This window comes from Schistocerca americana, chromosome 8, assembly GCF_021461395.2.
Source record: "Schistocerca americana isolate TAMUIC-IGC-003095 chromosome 8, iqSchAmer2.1, whole genome shotgun sequence".
Classification (NCBI taxonomy): domain Eukaryota; kingdom Metazoa; phylum Arthropoda; class Insecta; order Orthoptera; family Acrididae; genus Schistocerca; species Schistocerca americana.
The window spans coordinates 429,468,175-429,489,806 of record NC_060126.1 but is presented as its reverse complement, the minus strand read 5'-3'; the positions used below and the strand labels follow the sequence as shown (position 1 = coordinate 429,489,806).

The 21,632-nt window shown below is 43.9% G+C and overlaps 1 protein-coding gene across 1 annotated transcript in view; it reads right to left on the bottom strand.

Moving 5' to 3' along the window:
• LOC124545407 (myogenesis-regulating glycosidase-like) overlaps positions 1–21,632 on the bottom strand; it is a 41,055-nt gene that overhangs the window by 7,159 nt on the left and 12,264 nt on the right. Inside the window, exons 3-5 of the mRNA XM_047124322.1 lie at positions 19,671–20,668; positions 5,776–6,204; positions 1,593–1,749 (exon numbers count right to left, since the gene is read on the bottom strand). Coding sequence (XP_046980278.1) covers positions 1,593–1,749; positions 5,776–6,204; positions 19,671–20,668 — 1,584 coding nt within the window. The remainder of the gene's footprint in view (positions 1–1,592; positions 1,750–5,775; positions 6,205–19,670; positions 20,669–21,632) is intronic.

Genomic DNA, 21,632 nt, shown 5'->3' with positions numbered 1-21,632 from the left:
TATCCACCCCGACCAAAGTTCTATAAATCCCTCCACATCCTCGAACGCCATGCTCTCCTTCTCACTTTCCATATCCGTTTAGCTTCCTCCATGTGTATCCTCTACCATCTCATCAAATTCCCTCTCTTCCTCAACCACATCGAACACCTCAACTCCTCTGCTACCTGTAAACTAGATCCCAATAGCCTCGTTGTCTCCCCTCTGATCACCAACCGCAGTACACTGCCGCACCTCTACAAAACAACACACACTACATAACCTATCTAAACGCAACTTCAACCTACTCCCTCTCACAGACAATGAGATCCGTCCCGATAATTATCGCTCCTACCAATTTTAACTCTTCCCCTCCAATCACAGTCCACACCGGGCTCCCCTCTTTTTCCGTCTCCACTAATCCCCGTCGCTTTCCTCTTTAAACCACTACCCTAAACATGCAGCAAACTCTTCCCCACCCTCTGTCTCTCTTATCTTCTGTAGTCACAGTATCCATCCCAACACCTACCTCCATAGTTCCCGTCCCATCAGACTATCTTTTTCTAACCACACACCTCAACCGTATGGAACTTCTTCTCTCGTCTCGAAATGCTCCTTCGCCGTGCGGGTCCTTCAGATGTTAAGTGAATGTGGAGTGTTTCTTCTTAGAATAATTTCATCAATAACTGCTGTGTTTTTAATATGTTCATGTTTTCATTTTTTAGCTGTTAGTTGTTTGATTTTTTAATTTAAAAAAGAAAACAGTCTTAACATTTTTGTGTTGAGGGAAAAAAAACAGAAAGCCATCCTATTTATTGTTCTTGAAATCATGTGTTAATAACATTTCTTCTCATTCGGCTGGGTGGGTGGGTGGGGGGATGAAACGAAAATAAAGAAAAATATCCGTGTGCCGAACACTAATCGAAGTGTTTAGCAAGTAAGAGACTGAATTTATAAACTCTCTAACTGTAGTCTATACTGAACCTCAGTCACATTAATTAGTAATCATTTATTGTGTCAGCCTAGATTACATTTGTAAATTTACATCAGTGCTATAGTGCTATACCTCCTCGCAAAACAAAAGCTGAGTACATTTTGATATACATTATTTTAATAGCTTGTTGTTCTTGTTTCTCATATGTTGCTCCAGTGGTTCAGTTTCACATATGTTCGCCTGTGTCGTGACCAGTGTACTACCTTACAGCCTTGCAAATCTGCAGCTGGGGGTTTCCTTCCTGCTGCCTTTGTGTTGGACAACTCTATCACATAAACGAAATAAAGTCACGTGCTTATGGGGACGTGTTAATGTAGGAAGCAAAATACGTTTGTCTGTACGTTAAATCTATTCGCAATTGTGAATAAGGACAATCATGAACAGTAGAATAGAATGACGACAATGAAAATTTGTGCCGGACCGGGACTCGAACCTGGATTTCCCGCTTATCGGGCGAGCGGTCGCCTTACCATTTAGCTATCCAGACGGGATCCACAGCCAGGCCCAAACTTCCATATGTAGCCACCATTTGTCGGTGGTGGTTAATGAACATACAGTGCAGAGGAAAGTTCACTGGAGTGGAGACAGAAAAACTAGGTTAGAAGAAAGCAGCATGCGATACCTGAGTCGATGGTGTGCGCTACAGAGTCGCTCGGGTCGACCCACCAGACGGGCAGGTTGACCGGCGTGCCGTCGGCCGCCGCCTTCTGCAGGAGCTGTTCGATGACCGGGGCGTACTGGGCGCGAAGCTCCATCAGGCTGCGGCATATCTCCAGCGTCTGCAACACGGCCGGCGGTCACGGGTCAGGGGCCCTATTCTGTATCGTTCATACCGATCCGTGCAGTAGGTTAGTCTCGGTAGTGACGTCATTTTCGGTTCTTTATCGAAATATCCTATTCAGTAAGCTTCTGAGACTTGTTACCGATTTTACGACAATTGTACCGAGATGTTTTGGATTTCGATCTGGCCCTGTCGATCGGTGAGCTGTGGTTTATGTACACCTATAATTTGTTATTTTAAACATATTTAGCGGTTTTAGCTTTGGATTTAGTAATTGTGTTACTAAAGAATCACCAGAGGACGCATCCGGTTATAAAGTGAGTTCGTAATTGACTATTTTCCTTTGTTAGAAATATGGTTAGGTTAGGTTGTTACTGTGATTGATTACATCAAAAAAAAAGTTTTCGGTCAATATTTTCTCAAAATACGTGTTATTTTTATGCAAATAAGAGTTTAAAGATCATTAAATATCAAGACATCGGCTCTGCTAACGTATATTACATGTGTGTGAACTGACGTTACTAGTGCCTTTGCGTACTTTTTCCCACAAATGGGTTAGCTAGTAATTATCGAAACGTGTTTGCAACTTTGTAACAATGGAAAGCAATTATGTGAAACCTGATATTTGAAACCTTCCGAACTATCACGCATTTATGACTTACGCAGCACCGTTTGACAACGAAGTCAGCCTACGTTCCTCTACAGTCCACACAGTACTACAAAAATTGAGTATCCGTCGTTTGGAGCGGCCAGACACCTCACTCTCTTCAGCAACGCATGCAGACAACATTTACACACACCTCACACATACAGAACATTGTAATTTTTGTCTGGGACATCGTTCTCAAAGCAGGACAACAGTCAAAAAAAAGAAAGAAACAAAAAGAAAAGAAAAGCGGTTAGCGCGCGGGACTGCGATACAAAGAGCGCACTTCCTCAGTAATCATTTCGTGATTTCTGTGTGTTTAAAATACCAAATATTGTTGGAGATGAAATTCCTGTTAGTGAAACAACCGACAGTGACCTTTATATTTTTTCTTGTCAGAAATAATACACAATTTTTTCCGAATATATAGCGATTTCCGAGTATGCGGTTAGACAGGAATCTAAGAGCACAACTTAAATTACTGGGAATGTAACTAGAAGCAGTCATCTTCATAATCTTGCTTGTCGCAAGTGTTTATCTGCGATCCAATCCTCAGTCACAGTAGACAGAGATGAAACGTCTCTGCCGTAATATTTTTAGACTGTAGCACCATATACGAAACATTTTCATTCATGAGATGCATGTTATAAACTTCGACAAACTGCAGGAGCTCCCGATAACACGTTTTTTTTTTTTCAATTTTGTTTTTAAGACCCAAATCGTTGACGTATCATATAGGGAAGTGGGCTACTTAATCATTTGGATCTCTAGGAGCGAGTTATAACCACATTCTGTTTTATCTTCTTATTCTTTGAAACTCTCAGAACCAATTTTTCGGGTTTTTTTATAGATGTATTCGTACAATGTGGTACCAAACACTATTCCTAACTCATTTTTCGAAACGTAAAATCCAAAACACGATGTCAGTGTGAATGAGAATAAGACGACATAATGCGGCATTTACGACAATCTGCAGAATACAGTCAAATACGCTATCGTTATTATGCATGCATGGAAACATGTGGTCAGAGAAACTGTAAAAATTTCTATGCATTTTATCTGAGAATCATAGAAATGGATATACTGCTCCTGACACTGTTAAAGAGGAGGCAAGGGCGATGAAGGCGGGCACGTCAGTTCGATGGAATGCGGCGTCATGTGTTATGGCAACGTAAATGCAATTTTCGGTACTTGGAAGAATAGTGCGCCTGTGTCGTCTGCTAGCCGATTTGTGTTCGTGGCGCTGTGAGTGCTGCAGTGCGCACGCGCGAATCTGCGACCGCTTGCTTCTGATTGGCTTGCGCGACACAAACCGACAACAGTACTTCGGTTCTCTAGACCCGAACTGTATGGCTACCGAAATGCACACTGAACAATTCAGGGACTCGAATTCAAGTACTAGACCGTTCGGTGCTCTTGAGTACCGAAACGATCGGCACAATGGCGGAAAGATACAGAATAGGCACCTAGACTGGTCACCGACCTCGCCCGGAGGAACTCGGCAGCAAAATCGACGTTGGAAAATGCTAGCTATTCTCTTTTTGCGGAAAACAATCCGAGTGCCGCGTAACTATTACCTCTCAACTGTGGTTTCAATCACTGAATCTAGAGCCCTATTCCTCGACGAGTAAGTTTCACACAGTTTCGACCCAGGCCCGCAGAAATCATTAAATAAGAGAGGGAGGGTAAATACGAGATGCGGGGAGAGGTACTACCCTTCCGGTGTTTTGGAGAGGCGCAGCAGTATCAGTTCTGGAGTCACGCTGTGGGAGCCGTCGGCTTAGACACGGGTTCCCAGGTAGATGCCGTGTTTCTTGACTTCCGCAAGGCGTTCGATAGAGTTCCTCACAGTCGTTTAATGAACAAAGTAAGAGCATATGCACTATCAGACCAATTGTGTGATTGGATTGAAGAGTTCCAAGATAAAAGAACGCAGCATGTCATTCTCAATGGAGAGAAGTCTTTCGGAGTAAGAGTGATTTCTGGTGTGCCGCAGGGGAGTGTCATCGGACGGTTGCTATTCACAATATTCATAAATGACCTTGTGGATAACATCGGAAGTTCACTGAGGCTTTTTGCGGATGAAGCTGTAGTATATCGAGAGATTGTAACAATGGAAAATTGTTCTGAAAAGAAATGCAGGAGGATCTGCAACGAATTGACGCATGGTGCAGGGAATGGCAATTGAATCTCAATGTAGACAGGTGTAATGTGCTGCGAATACATAGAAAGAAAGATCCTTTATTATTTGGCTACAATACAGCAGGTCAGCAACTAGAAGCAGTTAATTCTATAAATTATCTGGGAGTAGGCATTAGGAGTGATTTAAAATGGAACGACCATATAAAATTAATCGTCGGTAAAGCAGATGCCAGACTGAGATTCATTGGAAGAATCCTAAGGAAATGCAATCCGAAAACATGGGAAGTAGGTTACAGTACACTTGTTCGCCCACTGCTTGAATATTGCTCACCGGTGTGGGATCCGTACCAGATACGGTTTATAGAAGAGAGAGAGAAGATCCAACGGAGAGCAGCGTGCTTCGTTACAGGATCATTTAGTAATCGTCAAAGCGTTACGGAGATGATAGATAAACTCCAGTGGAAGACTCTGCAAGAGAGACGCTCAGTAGCTCGGTAGGGCTTTTGTTGAAGTTTCGAGAACATACCTTCACCGAGGAGTCAAGCAGTATATTGGTCCCTCCTACGTATATCTCGCGAAGAGACCATGAGGATAAAATCAGTGAGATTGGAGCCCACACAGAGGCATACCAACAGTCTTTCTTTCCAGGAACAATACGAGACTGGAATGGAAGGGAGAACCGATAGAGGTCCTCAGGGTACCCGCCGCCACACAGCGTGAGGTGGCTTGCGGAGTATGGATGTAGATGTAGATGTAGATACAGCTGGTAGTGACACAGGGAACTTTGGCAGCAGAACTGCATGTCGCGACCATCCAGCGTCTCTATGTGTAACCCTCATGCGACAGTATCGTTGTGCCACTTTCCAATACGACAATGCTCGTCCGCACGTGAACTATCCGGGTGGCTTTGAGGTACTCCCACGGTTGGCGAAATTCCCAGCTCCGTCTCTGGTAGAACACATGAGGGACCAGTTCGGATATCCTCTCTGTCCGAGTGCCAGTATGACCAAAGAGGTTGCAACATCATATTGGCAAGTACATGGCAAAGATCAAAGTCCAACAGTTGAACAAGCGTGGTCCAAAGTAGGCCCATTCGAAATGAGAAGCAGATATGAGAAAAGAGAGTCTCACAGACAAACTATGTACGCTAATAGGATAAAATGTGAGGAGAAAGCCCTGACGCAGCCACCGCCTCACAAGATAGCTCAATAGACGACGTGTCAGAAATGGACGCACCTCGTCGTCGTAGTCCCACGGCGTGAAGGAGAACTTGACGGCGGGCATGAAGATGGTGGCCTGCAGCCAGCGCGTGTACAGCTCCTGGGAGGGGAGGACGTGCGTCGCGCCGCCCACCATCTCTGGCATCACGAACGGGTGGCCCACCATGCTGATCTCGAGCAGCTTGGGCAGCAGCGTCCGCAGACCGCCCGAGGCGCCCCAGCTGCTGGACACGATGTCCATCAGGAAGAAGTGAGGCAGCCGCTGGCTCTCCACGGCGGCCTGTATCTCGACCAGGGGCCCGAACTGGGAGGCGGTCGCCGCGTACTCGTCGGTGAAGCGGACGGGGTTCCGCTCTACTGGCTCTATGACGGGGAGCTGCGGCAGCCAGCTCGTCTGGCCAGCATCGAATTCGAACGAGTCGATGCCGGTCTCATTGCGGAGGGTCTGAAAGTAGTTGAGAAATAAACAGTCAGTGTACGTGAAAGCAATGGTGATACGAAACAGCTTTAGAACATTTATTTAGCGTATGGCTAATACAGACATATCATGAAATTAAATTACCTATACATATGTACATATTGACACACAAGAAACGTAAGTTTGTCTTTACAACTGAATATCCAATCCATCAATCCAGAGCCGGCCGATGTGGCCGAGAGGCTCTAGGCTCGTCAGTCTGGAACCGCGAGCCCGCTACTGTCGCAGGTCCGAATCCTGCCTCGGGCATGGATGTGTGTGATGTCCTTAGGTTAGTTAGGTTTAAGTAGTTCTAAGTTCTAGGGGACTGATGACCTCAGATGTGAAGTCCCATAGTGCTCAGAGCCATTTGAACCATTTTGAACCTTCAATCCAGCGCACTTCATTTGGAGTTGCTGGCAGGTAGCCCTCTTTGGCGCCGTGATAGGCTCGAATCCTCCATTCACTGACAATGTGGTGAACAGTCTGGTATGGAGCCCCGCAGTCTCATGCTAAATCAGGCAGCTTCTTCCACTTAAAGAGAGCATCCCTGCATCGGCCATGGCTGGTACGGATTCTGTTGAGAGTAGTCCAGGTCTTGCGTGGTAAGTCGAATCCACTTGGGAGTTTAGAACCTGAGAAGATGGTATGCAGGTAAACCTGTCACTGCCTCCCACCGACCTTTCCATTCGTCAAGAGGTTTGAAATTCTTAGCAACCATGTCAGCAGCATGGCACAGAGTTGGATGGAGTGATTTCAGTCTCTTGCGATTTAAAAGTGGCACGTCGCTATGCACGGGTAGGTTAGATTTCCTGGAGATCCTATGGAATTCTCCCATAAGGGCAGTACATCTGTGTAGATCAGGAGGCATTATACCGGTTAACAGTGGAAGTCAATAAACTGGAGTACTGATTGCGCCAGATATTATGCGCATTGTAGTATTCAGCTGGCATTGTCGTATTCAGCTGGGTATCAACAAGCCTTGTATGATAACTGTTCATCCAAACAGGTGCACAATACTCAGCACTTGAGTGCACCAAGCCCAGAGCTGAATATCGCAGGGTGGTTGCTGAAGATCCCCAGGTAGTTCCGCATAGCTTATGGAGGATGTTGTTTCGAGTCCTTAGCTTTTGAGCTAAGTTAAAATGGTTCAAATGGCTCTGAGCACTATGGGACTTAACTTCTGTGGTCATCAGTCCCCTAGAACATAGAACTACTTAAACCTAACTAACCTAAGGACATCACACACATCCATGCCCGAGGCAGGATTCGAACCTGCGACCGTAGTGGTCGCGCGGTTCCAGACTGTAGCGCCTAGAACCGATCGGCCACTCCGGCCGGCAGCTAAGTTAAGAAGGTGTTTGAAGCATAGTGTACGATCCAGGATGACACCAAGATATTTTGGGTTCCAATTATGACGAAGAATTCTGCCTCTGAAACTTACTTCCAGTTTTAGGTTCGCCAACCGGTTATTTAGATGGAAGCAACACACTTCTGTTTTACTCACACTGGGTTCGGGTCTCCAGATTTTGAAGTAATTATCTAATGCAGACAGGTCATTGACTAGAATCTTCTCTGTTGTCTTCGTTTCCTGGTGTTTTACGGCTAGAGCCAGGTCATCGCCATAGCAGTATTTTCTGGACGAAGTGTCAGGTAGATCAGATGGATATGGGTTGAACAGTAAGGGTGAGCGAACTGATCGTTGAGGCAATCCGTTTTTCAGCTTCCTCTCCTTACTTATGTTGCTTCCACTGATTACCTGGAACTTCCGATCACTTAGCATGCTGTTAATCACTCGAGCCATTGTTCTGCAGTCTGACTATCCATAGGATCTCCTGGCAATGACATATCAACTAAATAGCAGAAACAGTTCTTTTCAGAGCTCATTAACAAGCTTTAAAACAAGTTCGTTATCGCACTGAATGAACTGATGTATAGAATCAGTCGGTATATGTGTGAATAGAGTCAGTCGGTACAGCACTTTTCCGAGAAAGGCGAAGGTCCCGAGTTCGAATCTCGGTCCGGCACACACTTTTAATCCGCCAGAAAGTTTCATATCAGTGTACACTCCGCTGCAGAGTGAAAATCTCATTCTCGAAACATCCCCCAGGCTGTGGCTAAGCCATGTCTCCGCAATATCCCTTCTTCCAGGAATGCTAGTTCTGCAAGTTTCGCAGTAGAGCTTCTGTGAAGCTTGGAAGGTAGGAGCCGAGGTACCGGCAGAAGTAAAGCTATGAGGACGGGGCGTGACTCGTGCTTGGGTAGCTCAGTCGGTTGCCGGCTCGGTAGCTCAGGGTGTTCGATCAGAGGATTAGCTGCCCTCTGTAATAAAAAAACTGAGTGAACGGATGAACGATGAACCTGAACGGGTCTCATGGAACGTCCGGCCAGAACAAATGCAACGAACAATGCGATCAACAAAAAAAGAAGTCCGTAGAGCACTTGCCCGTGAAAGGCAAAGGTCCCGAGTTTGAGTCTCGGTCTGGCACAGACTTTTAACCTGCCAGTAAGTTTCAGATTACAGAGGTTAAGTGTGACAAATAAGTAGCTATAAAGCATTACCATTAGTACTGTTAAAGGCTGGTGCATAAGTTAGCAACGTTTTGGTTTTGAATGCTGGTATTCCGGTTGGTAACGCTTCATTTATCGATCATCATTTTTCATTTGTAGTGCACTGTTGCTGTTACAATTTACATATTGTCATTCTATCATTTGGAGATAGCGAACGGAGCTGTGGACGCTAGGAAATTGAGTTCCAAGTTGACAAATCGGGACATTTTCGACATACTCTACTGTTTGTTTTCATTACAGCAATGACAGCAGCGGAGACAGCCAGAAACATTTGCGCCACTCATAGGGGTACTGCCGCAGGAGGCAGTACGGCATGAGAACGGTTTTCTCGTTTTAAGGGGGGGTAGGACGTGAAACGTACCGACTTTGAGCAGGAGAGGCACCACAGGACATTTCAATTTCCACTGTCTAAACTTTTACAAATGAATTCATAAAACTTTGTCAGCATGACCAGGAAGGATTAAGGATTCACACTAATAGCGGTGGAAGCTCAAAAACATAACAAAATAATTTTTTTACATGCGAAATTTCACTTACTATTTTTACTTACTACTGGCTGCATTTGTTGCTATAGGTACACGTTTCTCCATAAGTAAGAGAGAATTCTTCGATGAATTTTACACAGCATACAAACCATACTTACAGGTGTATAAAACTCTAGAATTTTCCAAATGTATTAAAAACTTTGGTAAAAATTGGGATAAATAGCTATAAAATTTCAGCTTTTTATAAACATAAAGCTTAAAATGTAACAGCTCATTCATTTTTTCATAAATTGAGTAAATTCTAGAGTTTCATACATCTGTAAGTATGGTTTGTATGTTGTGCAAAATTCATCGAAGAATCTCTCTTAATTATGAAAAAACTACCTATAGCAACAAATGCAACAAGTGAAAAAAAGATGAAATTTCACAAGTAAAAAAAAATTATGTTGTTATGTTTTTGAACTTCCACTGCTATGAGTGTCAATCATGAATCCTTCGTGGTCATGCTGACAAAGTTTTATGAATTAATTTGTAAAAGTATAGACAGTGGAAGTTAAAATTTCCTGTGGTTCCTCTCTTGCTGAAAGTCGGCTCGTTTGACGCCGTACCCCCCTTAAGGAGGATCGGTTGGACATTATGACTTTCCACTTTCAGGAAGATCTTCTGGGTTTGACGAAGACCGTTTAAACGCATTAATCCACAGTGACCCACGTCAGCCTATTCGAGAACTGGTAAATGTAATGAACTGTTGTCATTCCACGATCGTGCGACATTTACATCAAGTGGGAAAGGTTCAAAAATCGGGTGTATGGGTACTGCATGCTATAAGCCAAAATCACAAAAATCTGCGGGGTGTTATATGTGCATCTCTGTTTGCTCGTCATCAATTGGCTCGTGAATAACACCGACTATTCTTACCCTGTACCATTACTGGTGACGAGAAATGATGTCTTTGTACTACCATAAGGAGAAGAAAGGAATAGTTTTCCCCAAACAAAGCAGCAACACTCCTAGAAAGACCTGCGCACGGAAGACAATGTTACGCATCCGGTGGAACAGCGACCCTCTGGTGTACCACCAATTGCCTCATCTTGGTGTAACCAACCACCACTGCTGTCGTTTACTGTGAACAACTGAGGCGTCTTGCAGACGCAGTCCAAGAACAACACCACGAAGACTGAGTGAAGTGACGCTAGTCTACGATAACTCCCGCCCGCATTCTTCTAGACTGACTGCAAATTAATGCACCGACCTAATGCATTAGGGCCTATTTAAAATTATTAGCAAATTCTCTTTGAGTTACTATGTAATTCAGACCAAGATGATCTAACATTACATATCCTTGCGCAATATATCCTGAACAATACAGCTACTTGCGTGTTTGCATTCCTAATCACGTATCCAATATTTTGAAAGAAAATGCTTTAAATACCAATGACACAGCTACCATAAAACAGTTGTTTAAAACAAATGATGAATGACGTTTTTACACACAATACTGTTGCGTTTGTTTTGCTAGGTATCGTACTTTCTAACTGATCTTCTTAGAGTGCATGGAAACTAAACCTGTAACGCACGTCTGTTTCCTGAGTGTCTGTCTGTCACGAATTATCGCAACTATTTACATCCATGCTTCCATCAAATAACTGGGATTACGAAAATGACCTTATGACAGGATCATGATTGCTGATTGTTATGTAGTGGGATGGGTGGATTACGAAAATGAAAGGTTGTGGCTGTCGTCGTTTTGGCAAATATTGTTCTGGGGTCAAGTGGATTGATTCCTATGTTACAGATGAGGCTATAAGGCGATAATGGTGTTGTGTCGAAAAATAATTGCGGCTTGGCCTGAATGATGTTACGGATTTTGTCAGTGTCTAGGTTTGTGTACAGATCTCTGTTTGGTTGGTACCGGCTAGCATCCATGGCGATAAACCTGTTTTGGATTCGTGTTATTGCCGGATTTCCTCAACCTCATCTCAAAATCATATATAACCCCTGGCAGGAAGTTCGTTTAAAATTCTCTTTTTTATTGTGACGGTTAGCCTTTATTAAGCGACAAAATTTAAAAGCAATGCCGGATCTTTTATTATAAATGTCAGTGACGCGATCGTTGTTAAAACTACGTTTTGTAATGATGTCGAAGCTGAAATGAGAAATATCCTTTATTTGCCGTGTCAAGTTTCGGACACGACGGCCGTTAATTACCACTCCATTGACTTCACTGCAAATGGTGAAACAACAAAACCAGTACAATATTGCAAAGAGTTACAGTATGCGATTATGAGTAATATGTACTAAATCATCTGCAACATATTGTCGGTCCCCTTAGAAAATTCGGCTGGTCCCGGCGGAGGTTCGAGTCCTCCCTTGGGCATGGCTGTGTGTGTTTGTCCTTAGGGTAATTTAGGTTAAGTAGTGTGTAAGCTTAGGGACTGATGACCTTAGCAGTTAAGTCCCATAATATTTCACACACGTTTGAACATTTTTGAACTTAGAAAATTATGAATGACTGTGCTAGTAAACCTCTTACGTTATTTGTTTTTCAAACAGTTGAAAAAAACTGAACGTACTCAAACATTTCTCTCTTTACTTATTCTGATGATCACTAAACTGACACACAACATTTTTTTATTGCAACGCTATCTGACTTCGAATAATCCCTACAAAAGAATGGCCCTGACTAACAATAACCTATACCTTTCATCAATCACTTACTTCACAAAAATCTTCGTTACACGAACTACTGCAATACAGCGAGCGCCAATACTGCCAGCTAAATAAAAGATTCTAAGAACTGAAGGCACTAACTACTGATAGACATAGTTAGCAAGTGAAAGATTTTGATAGAGAACAAACAATGTATTTACCTTAACAATGTTCAAAAATCATCATATATACATATCTATCAATTCATGACATCCATCTTTACAAATTTCCTTTTTCTGGCGAACACACGTCCAGATCGTGCTCACATAGTAATCTCTCAAAACTCTGGCATCTCTCTCTCCACATCCACCACTGTTGGCGGCTCACCTCCAACTGCGCAACGCTACGCACTGTTCACATCGAACTGCCCAACACTACAATAGCGAATATTCCAACAATGCCAACCAGTCACAGACTGCACACAGCACAGTCAGTGATTTTCATACAGAGCACTACGTGGCATTACCAACATAAAAACCTAAACAGCCTGCTTGCACTTTTTGCTAGACAGCACCAGGACAACTGGATCATGCTGGAGGTTCATAAACGTGATCTTTGAACGTCAGCCCCTTGCCCAGTTTGACGCCAAGGTATTTAATGTTGATTTTAAGGGGAAGGATTGCGCCATTAAAACTGAGAATCAGATTTCCTGGCATTCTTTTAAATGTAAATAAGATTGGTTGGTCTTTTGAGCGTTAATTGGTATCTTTCAGTTACTTACACACTGTTGTACGAATTCTAACAAGGGAACCTCCCCATCGCACCCCCCTTAGATTTAGTTATAATTTGGCACAGTAGATAGACCTTGAAAAACTGAACACAGATCAATCGAGAAAACAGGAATACGTTGTGTGGAACTATGAAAAAATAAGCAAAATATACAAACTGAGTAGTCCATGGGCAACATAAGCAATATCAAGGAGGATGTAAGCCCAACAGCGCCGTGGTACTGTGGTTAGTGTGAGCAGATGCGGAGCGAGAAGTCCTTGGTTCAAGTCTTCCCTCGAGCGAAAAGTTTACTTACTTTATTTTTGCAAAGTTATGATCTGTCCGTTCGTTCATTGACGTCTCTGTTCACTGTAATAAGTTTAGTGTCTGTGTTTTGCGACCGCACCGCAAAACCGTGCGATTAGTAGACGAATGGACGTGCCTCTCCAATGGGAACCGAAAACATTTGATCCAGTAAAACACGTCCTATATATTCTATACGACACTGGTGACGGCATGTGCGTCACATGACAGGAATATGTTGTCGGACCCACCTAACTTGCACACTTGGCGAATGGGTAAAAAGATTCTTCTACCTTGCCCGATTTAGGCTTTCTTGTGGATGTGATAATTACTCCCAAAAAAGTGATAAAAGCATAAGAGTGTGTCACATAAACCGCAACAAATGAATGCAACAGTTTCACAGTCGCACAGTTTTCTCTTTGCTCTGTCAAAACATATGTTTTTAACGTTTTCAAATTTTTCCGTGTGTAGACCGTCATATCCTGCATATGTCCAAGCAAATCTGAACATGTCCTGGAATTTTGGAGAGCGAAGTTGATTATGTGTGAGTGCCTGAACTCTGATAATTGTCTGAAAATAAAACTTTTCACTCGAGGGAAGGCTCGAACCAAGGACCTCTCGTTCCGCAGCTGCTCACGCTAACCACGGGACCACGGCGCTCCTGAGCTCACATTCTCCCAAATGTTGCCTATCACGCGCATGGACTACTCAGTTTGTATATTTTGCTTATTTTTTCATAGTTCCACATAACTTCTTCCTGTTTTCTCGATTGATCTGTGTTCAGTTTTTCAAGGCTTATCCACTGTGCCAACTTATAACTAAATCTGAGGGGGGTGCGATGGGGAGGTTCCCTTGTAAGTGTTACTCAATTTTTTTTTTGCTATTACTTGAAGATTGAAGCTACTACTACAGAGCACATTGTCACCTGCAAATAGTGAAAGATAACCTCCAGACTGTTTCTGGGTATCATTTGTGAGTACAGAGTAATGAAAGGTAACCTCCAGACTGATTCGGGATATCGTTTGTAAGTACAGAGAAGTTTATGGTGCCCAATACTGAGCCTTATGGGACTTCAGCTTTGATGGGAATTAAGCTGCTCTTGGCTTGAGATATGCCCATAGAAAGTTTTGTTTTTGAGAAATAATGCTATTATAGTTATAATGTGAACTGAGTAATGATATACATGAAAGATATGTATGGGACCTTTGTGTCACAAACAGTCAAAGGGTTTTTCATTTGCTAAAAAAAAGCCGTTTCCCCGCTATGGCGAATGTTCTGAGCGTTGTTTAGACTCTTTCAGTCAGCCTCGTACCTAGATGTGTTCTTCTGTGAACCCAAACTGTTCGGGACGAAAAGAAGCTGAGTTAAGGCTGCGAGAGCTAATGGTTTTTGCTGAAGCCCTGTTGCACACAGCTGGATGCAGCACACAGCCAGCGCCGTCGCCGTGTGGTGAGCAGATAACGCAAGCACCTCCTCCACCTCTTCGCTGCCTTCGTTACTGTCTGCTGGGTTCAGTGGTCTCTCTAATTTATCTCTAAATCACTCCTCTATAGTATCACCAGTGGAAAGGTAGAATTTAGCCTCTAGTGCAAGACAAATTACACTGTTTGACATGAGTTCTATTTCTGATATTAAAGTATGTGCTTCTAGACCATTTTACCATGGGAAATTCAAATATGTAAACAAAATATCGTTGTCAGGGATACTTTTTATGTAATATATATATATATATATATATATATATATATATATATATATATATTCACAATTCATGGCAAACACATAGACGTTATAGAGAAATACGGGTATGTTGCCGCATCCAGTAGTGATAGAACGTGATAATTTCTTGTGCAACAGCAAGTGCGAAGAATCAGACATCATTAGGTTATCCCCTGCCACACCTATGTCATTAAGACCACCTGAAACATCTCATTAACTCGAACGGCGACAGCTGGTCGCTGCCTCGGCAGTAAAGCTTCACACCTCCTAGGGGCAGTGCATCGAGTTTACAACAGTGGTGTTAGCCGCAATTTGTGTCAGTCTTAACGAGTGGGTGTTTTGGGTGACAAGTAACTCTGTCACATTTTCGAGCACGGTTGAATTTTTTAGTTCCTGTGTGTAAACTGATTGAGCCTGGTGCTGAAGGTAAAACGACTGCTTGTTTTTACACATCAGCGTTCCTCTAGTTCCCTACTATTAATTTAATACAGGTGTATTACCAAAGTGGTATTTTTAAATTTGCAGAAATGCCACGTCGTCGTGGATGTCGATATAAGCCGGACAACTTCTGCTACATCTGTGGGAAGTTCACTTTTGCCAGAAACAGGAAGAAAATTTCTTCAGTCATAAAGAAAGCATACAAACATTACTTTGGAGTAGAGGTAGGAGACCAAGATAAAGAATGGGCACCACATTTCTATTGTGCTACATGTTACTGCAAACTAATTCAGTGGTGGAAAGGTAAAGAGAATGTGGCGTTGTTTGCTGTTCCCATGGTGTGGAGGGAGCCTAAGGACCATGTTACTGGTTGTCATTTCTGTCTAACAAAAATTCAAGGTTTTACAAACAAAAAGTCGAAGAGGCACATTGTTTACCCAGATCTGCCTTCAGCGAGAATGCCAGTGCAGCATTCCGAGAAGCTTCCAGTATCTTCAAGAGCTCGAGGTCAAATTCCGAGTGACAGTGAAATAAGTAGTGCTGAAGAAATCACAGATGATGATTCTTTATATCACTGCACAAGTGAGTCATCGCCACATTTGTTAACACAGGCAGATTTAAATGATATAGTACGTGATCTAGAACTAAGTAAACAAAAGGCGCAGCTGCTTGGTTCAAGATTACAAGAGTATAATCTACTGCACCAAAGTACTAAAATCAGTTTGTTCAGGCACAGAGAATATGCCTTTATTTCTTATTTTTCAACTTACGAAGCACTGACATTTTGCAATGACGTTGCTGGCCTGATGAAAGTGCTGAACTTCACTTATATTTCACAGGAGTGGAGACTTTTCATAGATGCATCGAAAACAAGTTGAAGGGTGTTTTGCTCCATAAAGGAAATAAAATACCCTCTGTTCCAGTAGCTTACGCTAGTTTGACAAAAGAGAATTACGAATTCGTACAAAAGATGCTAATTTCATTAAAATACAATGAACACAAATGGAAAATATGTGCAGACTTCAAAGTAATTGCTATGGTACCGGGAATGCAACAAGGCTACACCAAGTATGCCTGTTTTCCTTGCGAGTGCGATAGTCAAGACCGAAAATCTCACTACGTGAAAAAGAAATGGCCTAGGCGAAGATGGAAAGTTGGCAAAAAGAATGTAGAACGTGACAGTCTGGTAGCTCCTGAATATATACTACTTCCACCGCTTCACATCAAACTTGGCCTGATGAAACAATTCGTGAGGGCCATGGATCCAACAGGCTGTGGGTTTGCATATCTAGCTACCAAAGTCCCCTGCCTTTCAGCTGCAAAAATAAAGGAAGGTGTATTTGTGGGCCCACAAATCAGGGAGCTGCAGAAAGATGCAAATTTTGAAGCATGTTTAACTGATAAAGAAAAAACCGCATGGGACTGTTTCAAGATGGTGTCGGAAAACTTCCTCGGAAGAAGGAAGCAATGGTGAAGGATATGATCAAAGCATATCAGGATTTTGGGTGCAATATGTCGTTGAAGGTACATATGATGGACTCTCATCTGGACTACTTCACAGAGAGTTGTAGTGACGTATCGGATGAACATGGGGAAAGATTCCATAAAGACATTTCTACCATAGAAAGGCACTATGAAGGGAAGTGGCTACCTTCTATGTTAGCAGATTATTGCTGGAATATCATTCGAGAGAAGAAAGATTCACAATACAAGAGAAAAAAGTGATGTGCATTACAAGGCAGTGGCTCATTGTCTGTCAATTTTCTGTAATTTCTCGTGTCAAATAAATGCTTCAAAGTGTATACACAAAGATTACTGTGTTATATGTTAGATCCCACCCTCCATTAATGTGATGAACTTATTACATCATAAAGATGTGCATTTGTTTGTCGAATTTCACCTCACGTTTGCTGCACTAGATCAAAAACTGAAAAGAGAAATAAAATTGCGATTGCTCATAAACTATCCCTGACAGAAAAAAAACAAAAACAGTTTTCAATTCAGCACTCAAAATACAACTAGGATCACAATATTTTTTATCAGAAATAGAAAAAAAGGTTTTTTTTTGTAGAACAGTGTTATCCACCATTTTGTTAGCATCTGTTTTTTTGTAGCTTATCAATAACGCCTGTCCATATTCAAGTTTTGCAGCATCGCATTTTCCGCTGTGTTCTCCTCATTATACTCATATTTTCTCAGGGTTGTTGTCCGTAACGTGTAAGGTCCCGATATTCAATACACGAACTTTACAATAACTTTTTATTGTTTTGTTGTAACCTCCGTCCACCCTGTCAGTCAATAATTAGCCAGTTTGGAAGCACTTGCAAGTAAGGACTGACCCCGTAACCTTACACGGTGAACAGTGAAATCGAAATGAACCTCATTTTCCAACGGACATGCTCGTCACTTACGCGGGAGTCTCCCACACAAGCAAGATTATATCCTGGCTTTACTGTGCTTGCATTTAATTACACTACTGGCCATTAAAATTGCTACACCAAGAAGAAATGCAGATGATAAACGGGTATTCATTGGACGAATATATTATATTAGAACTTAAATGTGATTACATTTTCACGCAATTTGGGTGCATAGATCCTGAGAAATCAGTACGTAGAACAACCAACCACCTCTGGCAGTAATAACGGCCTTGATACGCCTGGGCATTGAGTCAGAGCTTGGATGGCGTGTGCAGGTACAGCTGCCCATGCAGCTTCAACACGATACCACAGTTCATCAAGATTAGTGACTCGCGTATTGTGACGAGCCAGATGCTCGGCCACCATTTACCAGACGTTTTCAGTTGGTCAGAGATCTGGAGAATGTGCTGGCCAGGGCAGCAGACGAACATTTTCTGTATCCAGAACGGCCCGTACAGGACCTGCAACATGCAGTCGTGCATTATCCTGCTGAAATGTAGGGTTTCGCAGGGATCGAATGAAGGGTAGAGCCACGGGTTGTAAAACATCTGAAATGTAACGTCCACTGTTCAAAGTGCCGTCAATGCGAACAAGAGGTGACCGAGACGTGTAACCAATGGCACCCCATACCATCACGCCGGGTGATACGCCAGTATGGCGATCACGAATACACGCTTCCAATGTGCGTTCACCGCGATGTCGCCAAACACGGATGCGACCATCATGATGCTGTAAACAGAACCTGGATTCATCCGAAAAAATGACGCTTTGCCATTCGTGCACCCAGGTTCGTAGTTGAGTACACCATCACAGGCGCTCCTGTCTGTGATGCAGCGTCAAGGGTAACCACAGCCATGGGCTCCGAGCTGATAGTCCAAGCTGCTGCAAACGTCGTCGCACTGTTCGTGCAGATGGTTGTTGTCTTGCAAACTTACCCATCTGTTGACTCAGGGATCGAGACGTGGCAGCACGATCCGTTACAGTCATGCGGACAAGATGCCTGTCATCTCGACTGCTGGTGAGACGAAGCCGTTGGGATCCAGCACGGAGTTCCGTATTACCCTCAAGAATCCACCGATTCCGTATTCTGCTAACAGTCATTGGATCTCGACCAACGCGAGCAGCAATGTCGCGATACGATAAACCGCAATCGCAATAGGCTACAATCCGACCTTTATCAAAGTCGTAAACGTGATGTAAGCATTCCTCCTGCTCACGCGAGGCATCACAACAACGTTTCACCAGGCAACGCCGTTCAACTGCTGTTTGTGTATGAGAAATCGGTTGTAAACTTTCCTCATGTCAGCACGTTGTAGGTATCGCCATCGGCGCCAACCTTGTGTGAATGCCCTGAAAAGCTAATCATTTGCATATAACAGCATCTTCTTCCTGTCGGTTAAATTTCGCGTCTGTAGCACGTCATCTTCGTGGTGTAGCAATTTTAATGGCTAGTAGTGTAGTACTCGACGCACGTTGCTTCATGAGGCCTTGACCGATGCCTGTGATACATTAATTCGCATTACGTTAAATCTACAACTGCAGAGTGAATTATGTCAACGAGCGACTGCAGTGGGTTATTTGTTGCACTGTCATATGGATCATGAAGATAAAGAGATATAACTGATTAAAGCTTCACTACGCGGTACTTCATGTAACAGGTTGACATTACAATTCATGAAACTGTACACACTGCACACAAGAGTTGTTACTATGTAATCTCAGCTGACTGTGTTTCCCGTCTGTAGCATGTCATTACTGTACCCTATCAGGTCCAGAAAGCAGACAAAACGTTACGGAAAACTTAACTATAATAATAAGGCTACCGTATTTAGTCTTTAAGTGCGTTTCTTACTACTGTTCGTAGAGATGCTGATCTTTTGGAGACATGGATTTTTCTCTTTAACACGTTTACTGCACAACGGTCTCGTACCTCAGATGGAAGGTAACATCCATTTTCGATTGAACCGAGAAATAATTAGCGACATATGACAACACAAGCCTTCACGGTAGCATCCCAGATGGGCGTCCAAGAGAATTGAAAACAGGCAAGCTTTTAAATCTATTGGAACAGAAACTGGATTTTTTTCTCGATTACACTCACCTTGAGTCGATCCGCCCACCAGGCGGCTGCCTCAGGGTTGGTGAAGTCGACGACTCCGGCGGTCCCCTTGTACCAGCGCGTGTCGGTGCTGCCCTCTGTGTTGGTCACAAAGTAACCGGCGGCCAGCGCGTCTGAGTAGTACGGCTCGCAGCCCTGCACCACAAACGGATGCACCCACAGCGTCACTCGGAATCCCAGCGCGTGGAGGTCGTCTGTGAGGGTCCGCACGTCAGGAAACTTGCTCGTATCGAAAGTCAGGCTGCCGTAGCACGTCTCCCAATAGTCGTCGATTTCGATCTGGCTGAAGTTGAATCCGCTGGCGACGATTTCGTTGGCGAAGGAGCGCACCTTCTGCTCGTTGATAGCGGTGTTGTACCGGTTTCCTGTCGACCAGACGGGTTCCGTGGCCATGCGTGTGTCCGGGACGGCAGTCGGCTTCCCCAGGTAGTTCTGGACGGCGTACAGGTGCGCGTCCCTCGGACTGTCGAAAAGACACATGTTCCACTCCATAATGTTGTCCTGCCGGCTCTCCGGGTACGGAGCCGTGTTCTCGGCGATGAAGCACAGCCTGTTCAGTGACTGATCCGTATGCTGGTCGATGAAAAGGGGGACGTTCGAGTGTACGAAGACGAATCTCCCGTCGGAGAAGAGCCAGTACCGCGAAGCGATGCCGGCGTTGTTGTCCTGGTCGGTGACGTACGGGTAGTGGTCGTACACGTTGCCCTCGATGGGCCACACCTGGTTGGTCTCCTCGATTCCGCCGTAGATGTGGCTGGCCAGGTGGTGCTGGCAGCTGCTCAGCACCGTCGTCGAAGCGTTCACCCACTGCTGGAACGCGAAGCAGCGGGCAGCCGTGTCTCTGGGCCGGACCACGACTCTGGAGCCGCCGAAGTCAAAGCGCTCCCCATCGCCACGGAGCTCGTGGACTAGGATGCGCGGGCGTTCGCCGCCGCCGCCGCCGTGGGCTGTGATGTAGCCCACCTCGACCTCACGACCGGCTGGAACGCAAAGGTAACCAAGTTGATTTGCAGATAATTACTACAGTGTCTAAACTTTTAGATGGCAGACCTCTCCCTAGTCCTGAATCGGTAGAAGTCGGTAAACGTCGGGAGGCTTCGGTAGGCACGCAGTTTCGACGGCTGCCAACATTACGTAGCTGACTGTGTTGTACAAGGTAGCCACTGTCGTCTGCTTCGTAATTGTTTTGCGCTGTACTGTTCTGCGTGTTTTCATTGTGCATTTGTGCTAAACATTATCAAAATGAGTGAAGAGGCAGTTGCTGGCCCATCTCGGGAGTCGTCAACAACCCCTACCGGTAGGCCTACGGTTAGAAGGAAACCAGTATTACCTAGAGATGCTCGCAATATTATATTGCGTGTGACTGAGTGTTGCCGAAGGGAAAGGGAGCAGAAAAAATTGCTTCACCCCATTTACAAATGTTCAGTGAGAGCCGCTACATACACAGGACAAAGCATGCGTAGCATTGGAAGATTCAAACAGTTTTCCAAGAATCATCCTGGCGTATCACCACAAACGCCTGGCAAGAAAAGGTGAGTTTCCATGTCAGATATTTTGTTCGCGATCACTTTGAAGGAGCCCCCTATTTCGTCGGAATTACCTTATATTTCACTTTTCCTTGCTACTGTATTGCTTTGTATGGAAACACCACTGGTTACTGTATTATTTCGAAACACATTCATATTACAGTACATTTCCAAATAAAAAAAATACATGCAGTGCAGAAGGCATTTTCTTATAAATCTTTCTCTCTCTCTTAAATTAGGAAAAGAAGTGGAGAAATCGAAGTAATGATCGATGATTTCAACCAGCGTGTCATTCGCGACGCGATAGCAGTATTTTATTCAGTGCGGAAGATTGTGCCGAGCCTGCGAACACTGCTTCCAGTTTTGCACGACAAAATAGGCTGGAAGTGTAGTACTGTCTCGCTGAGAAAAGTACTTT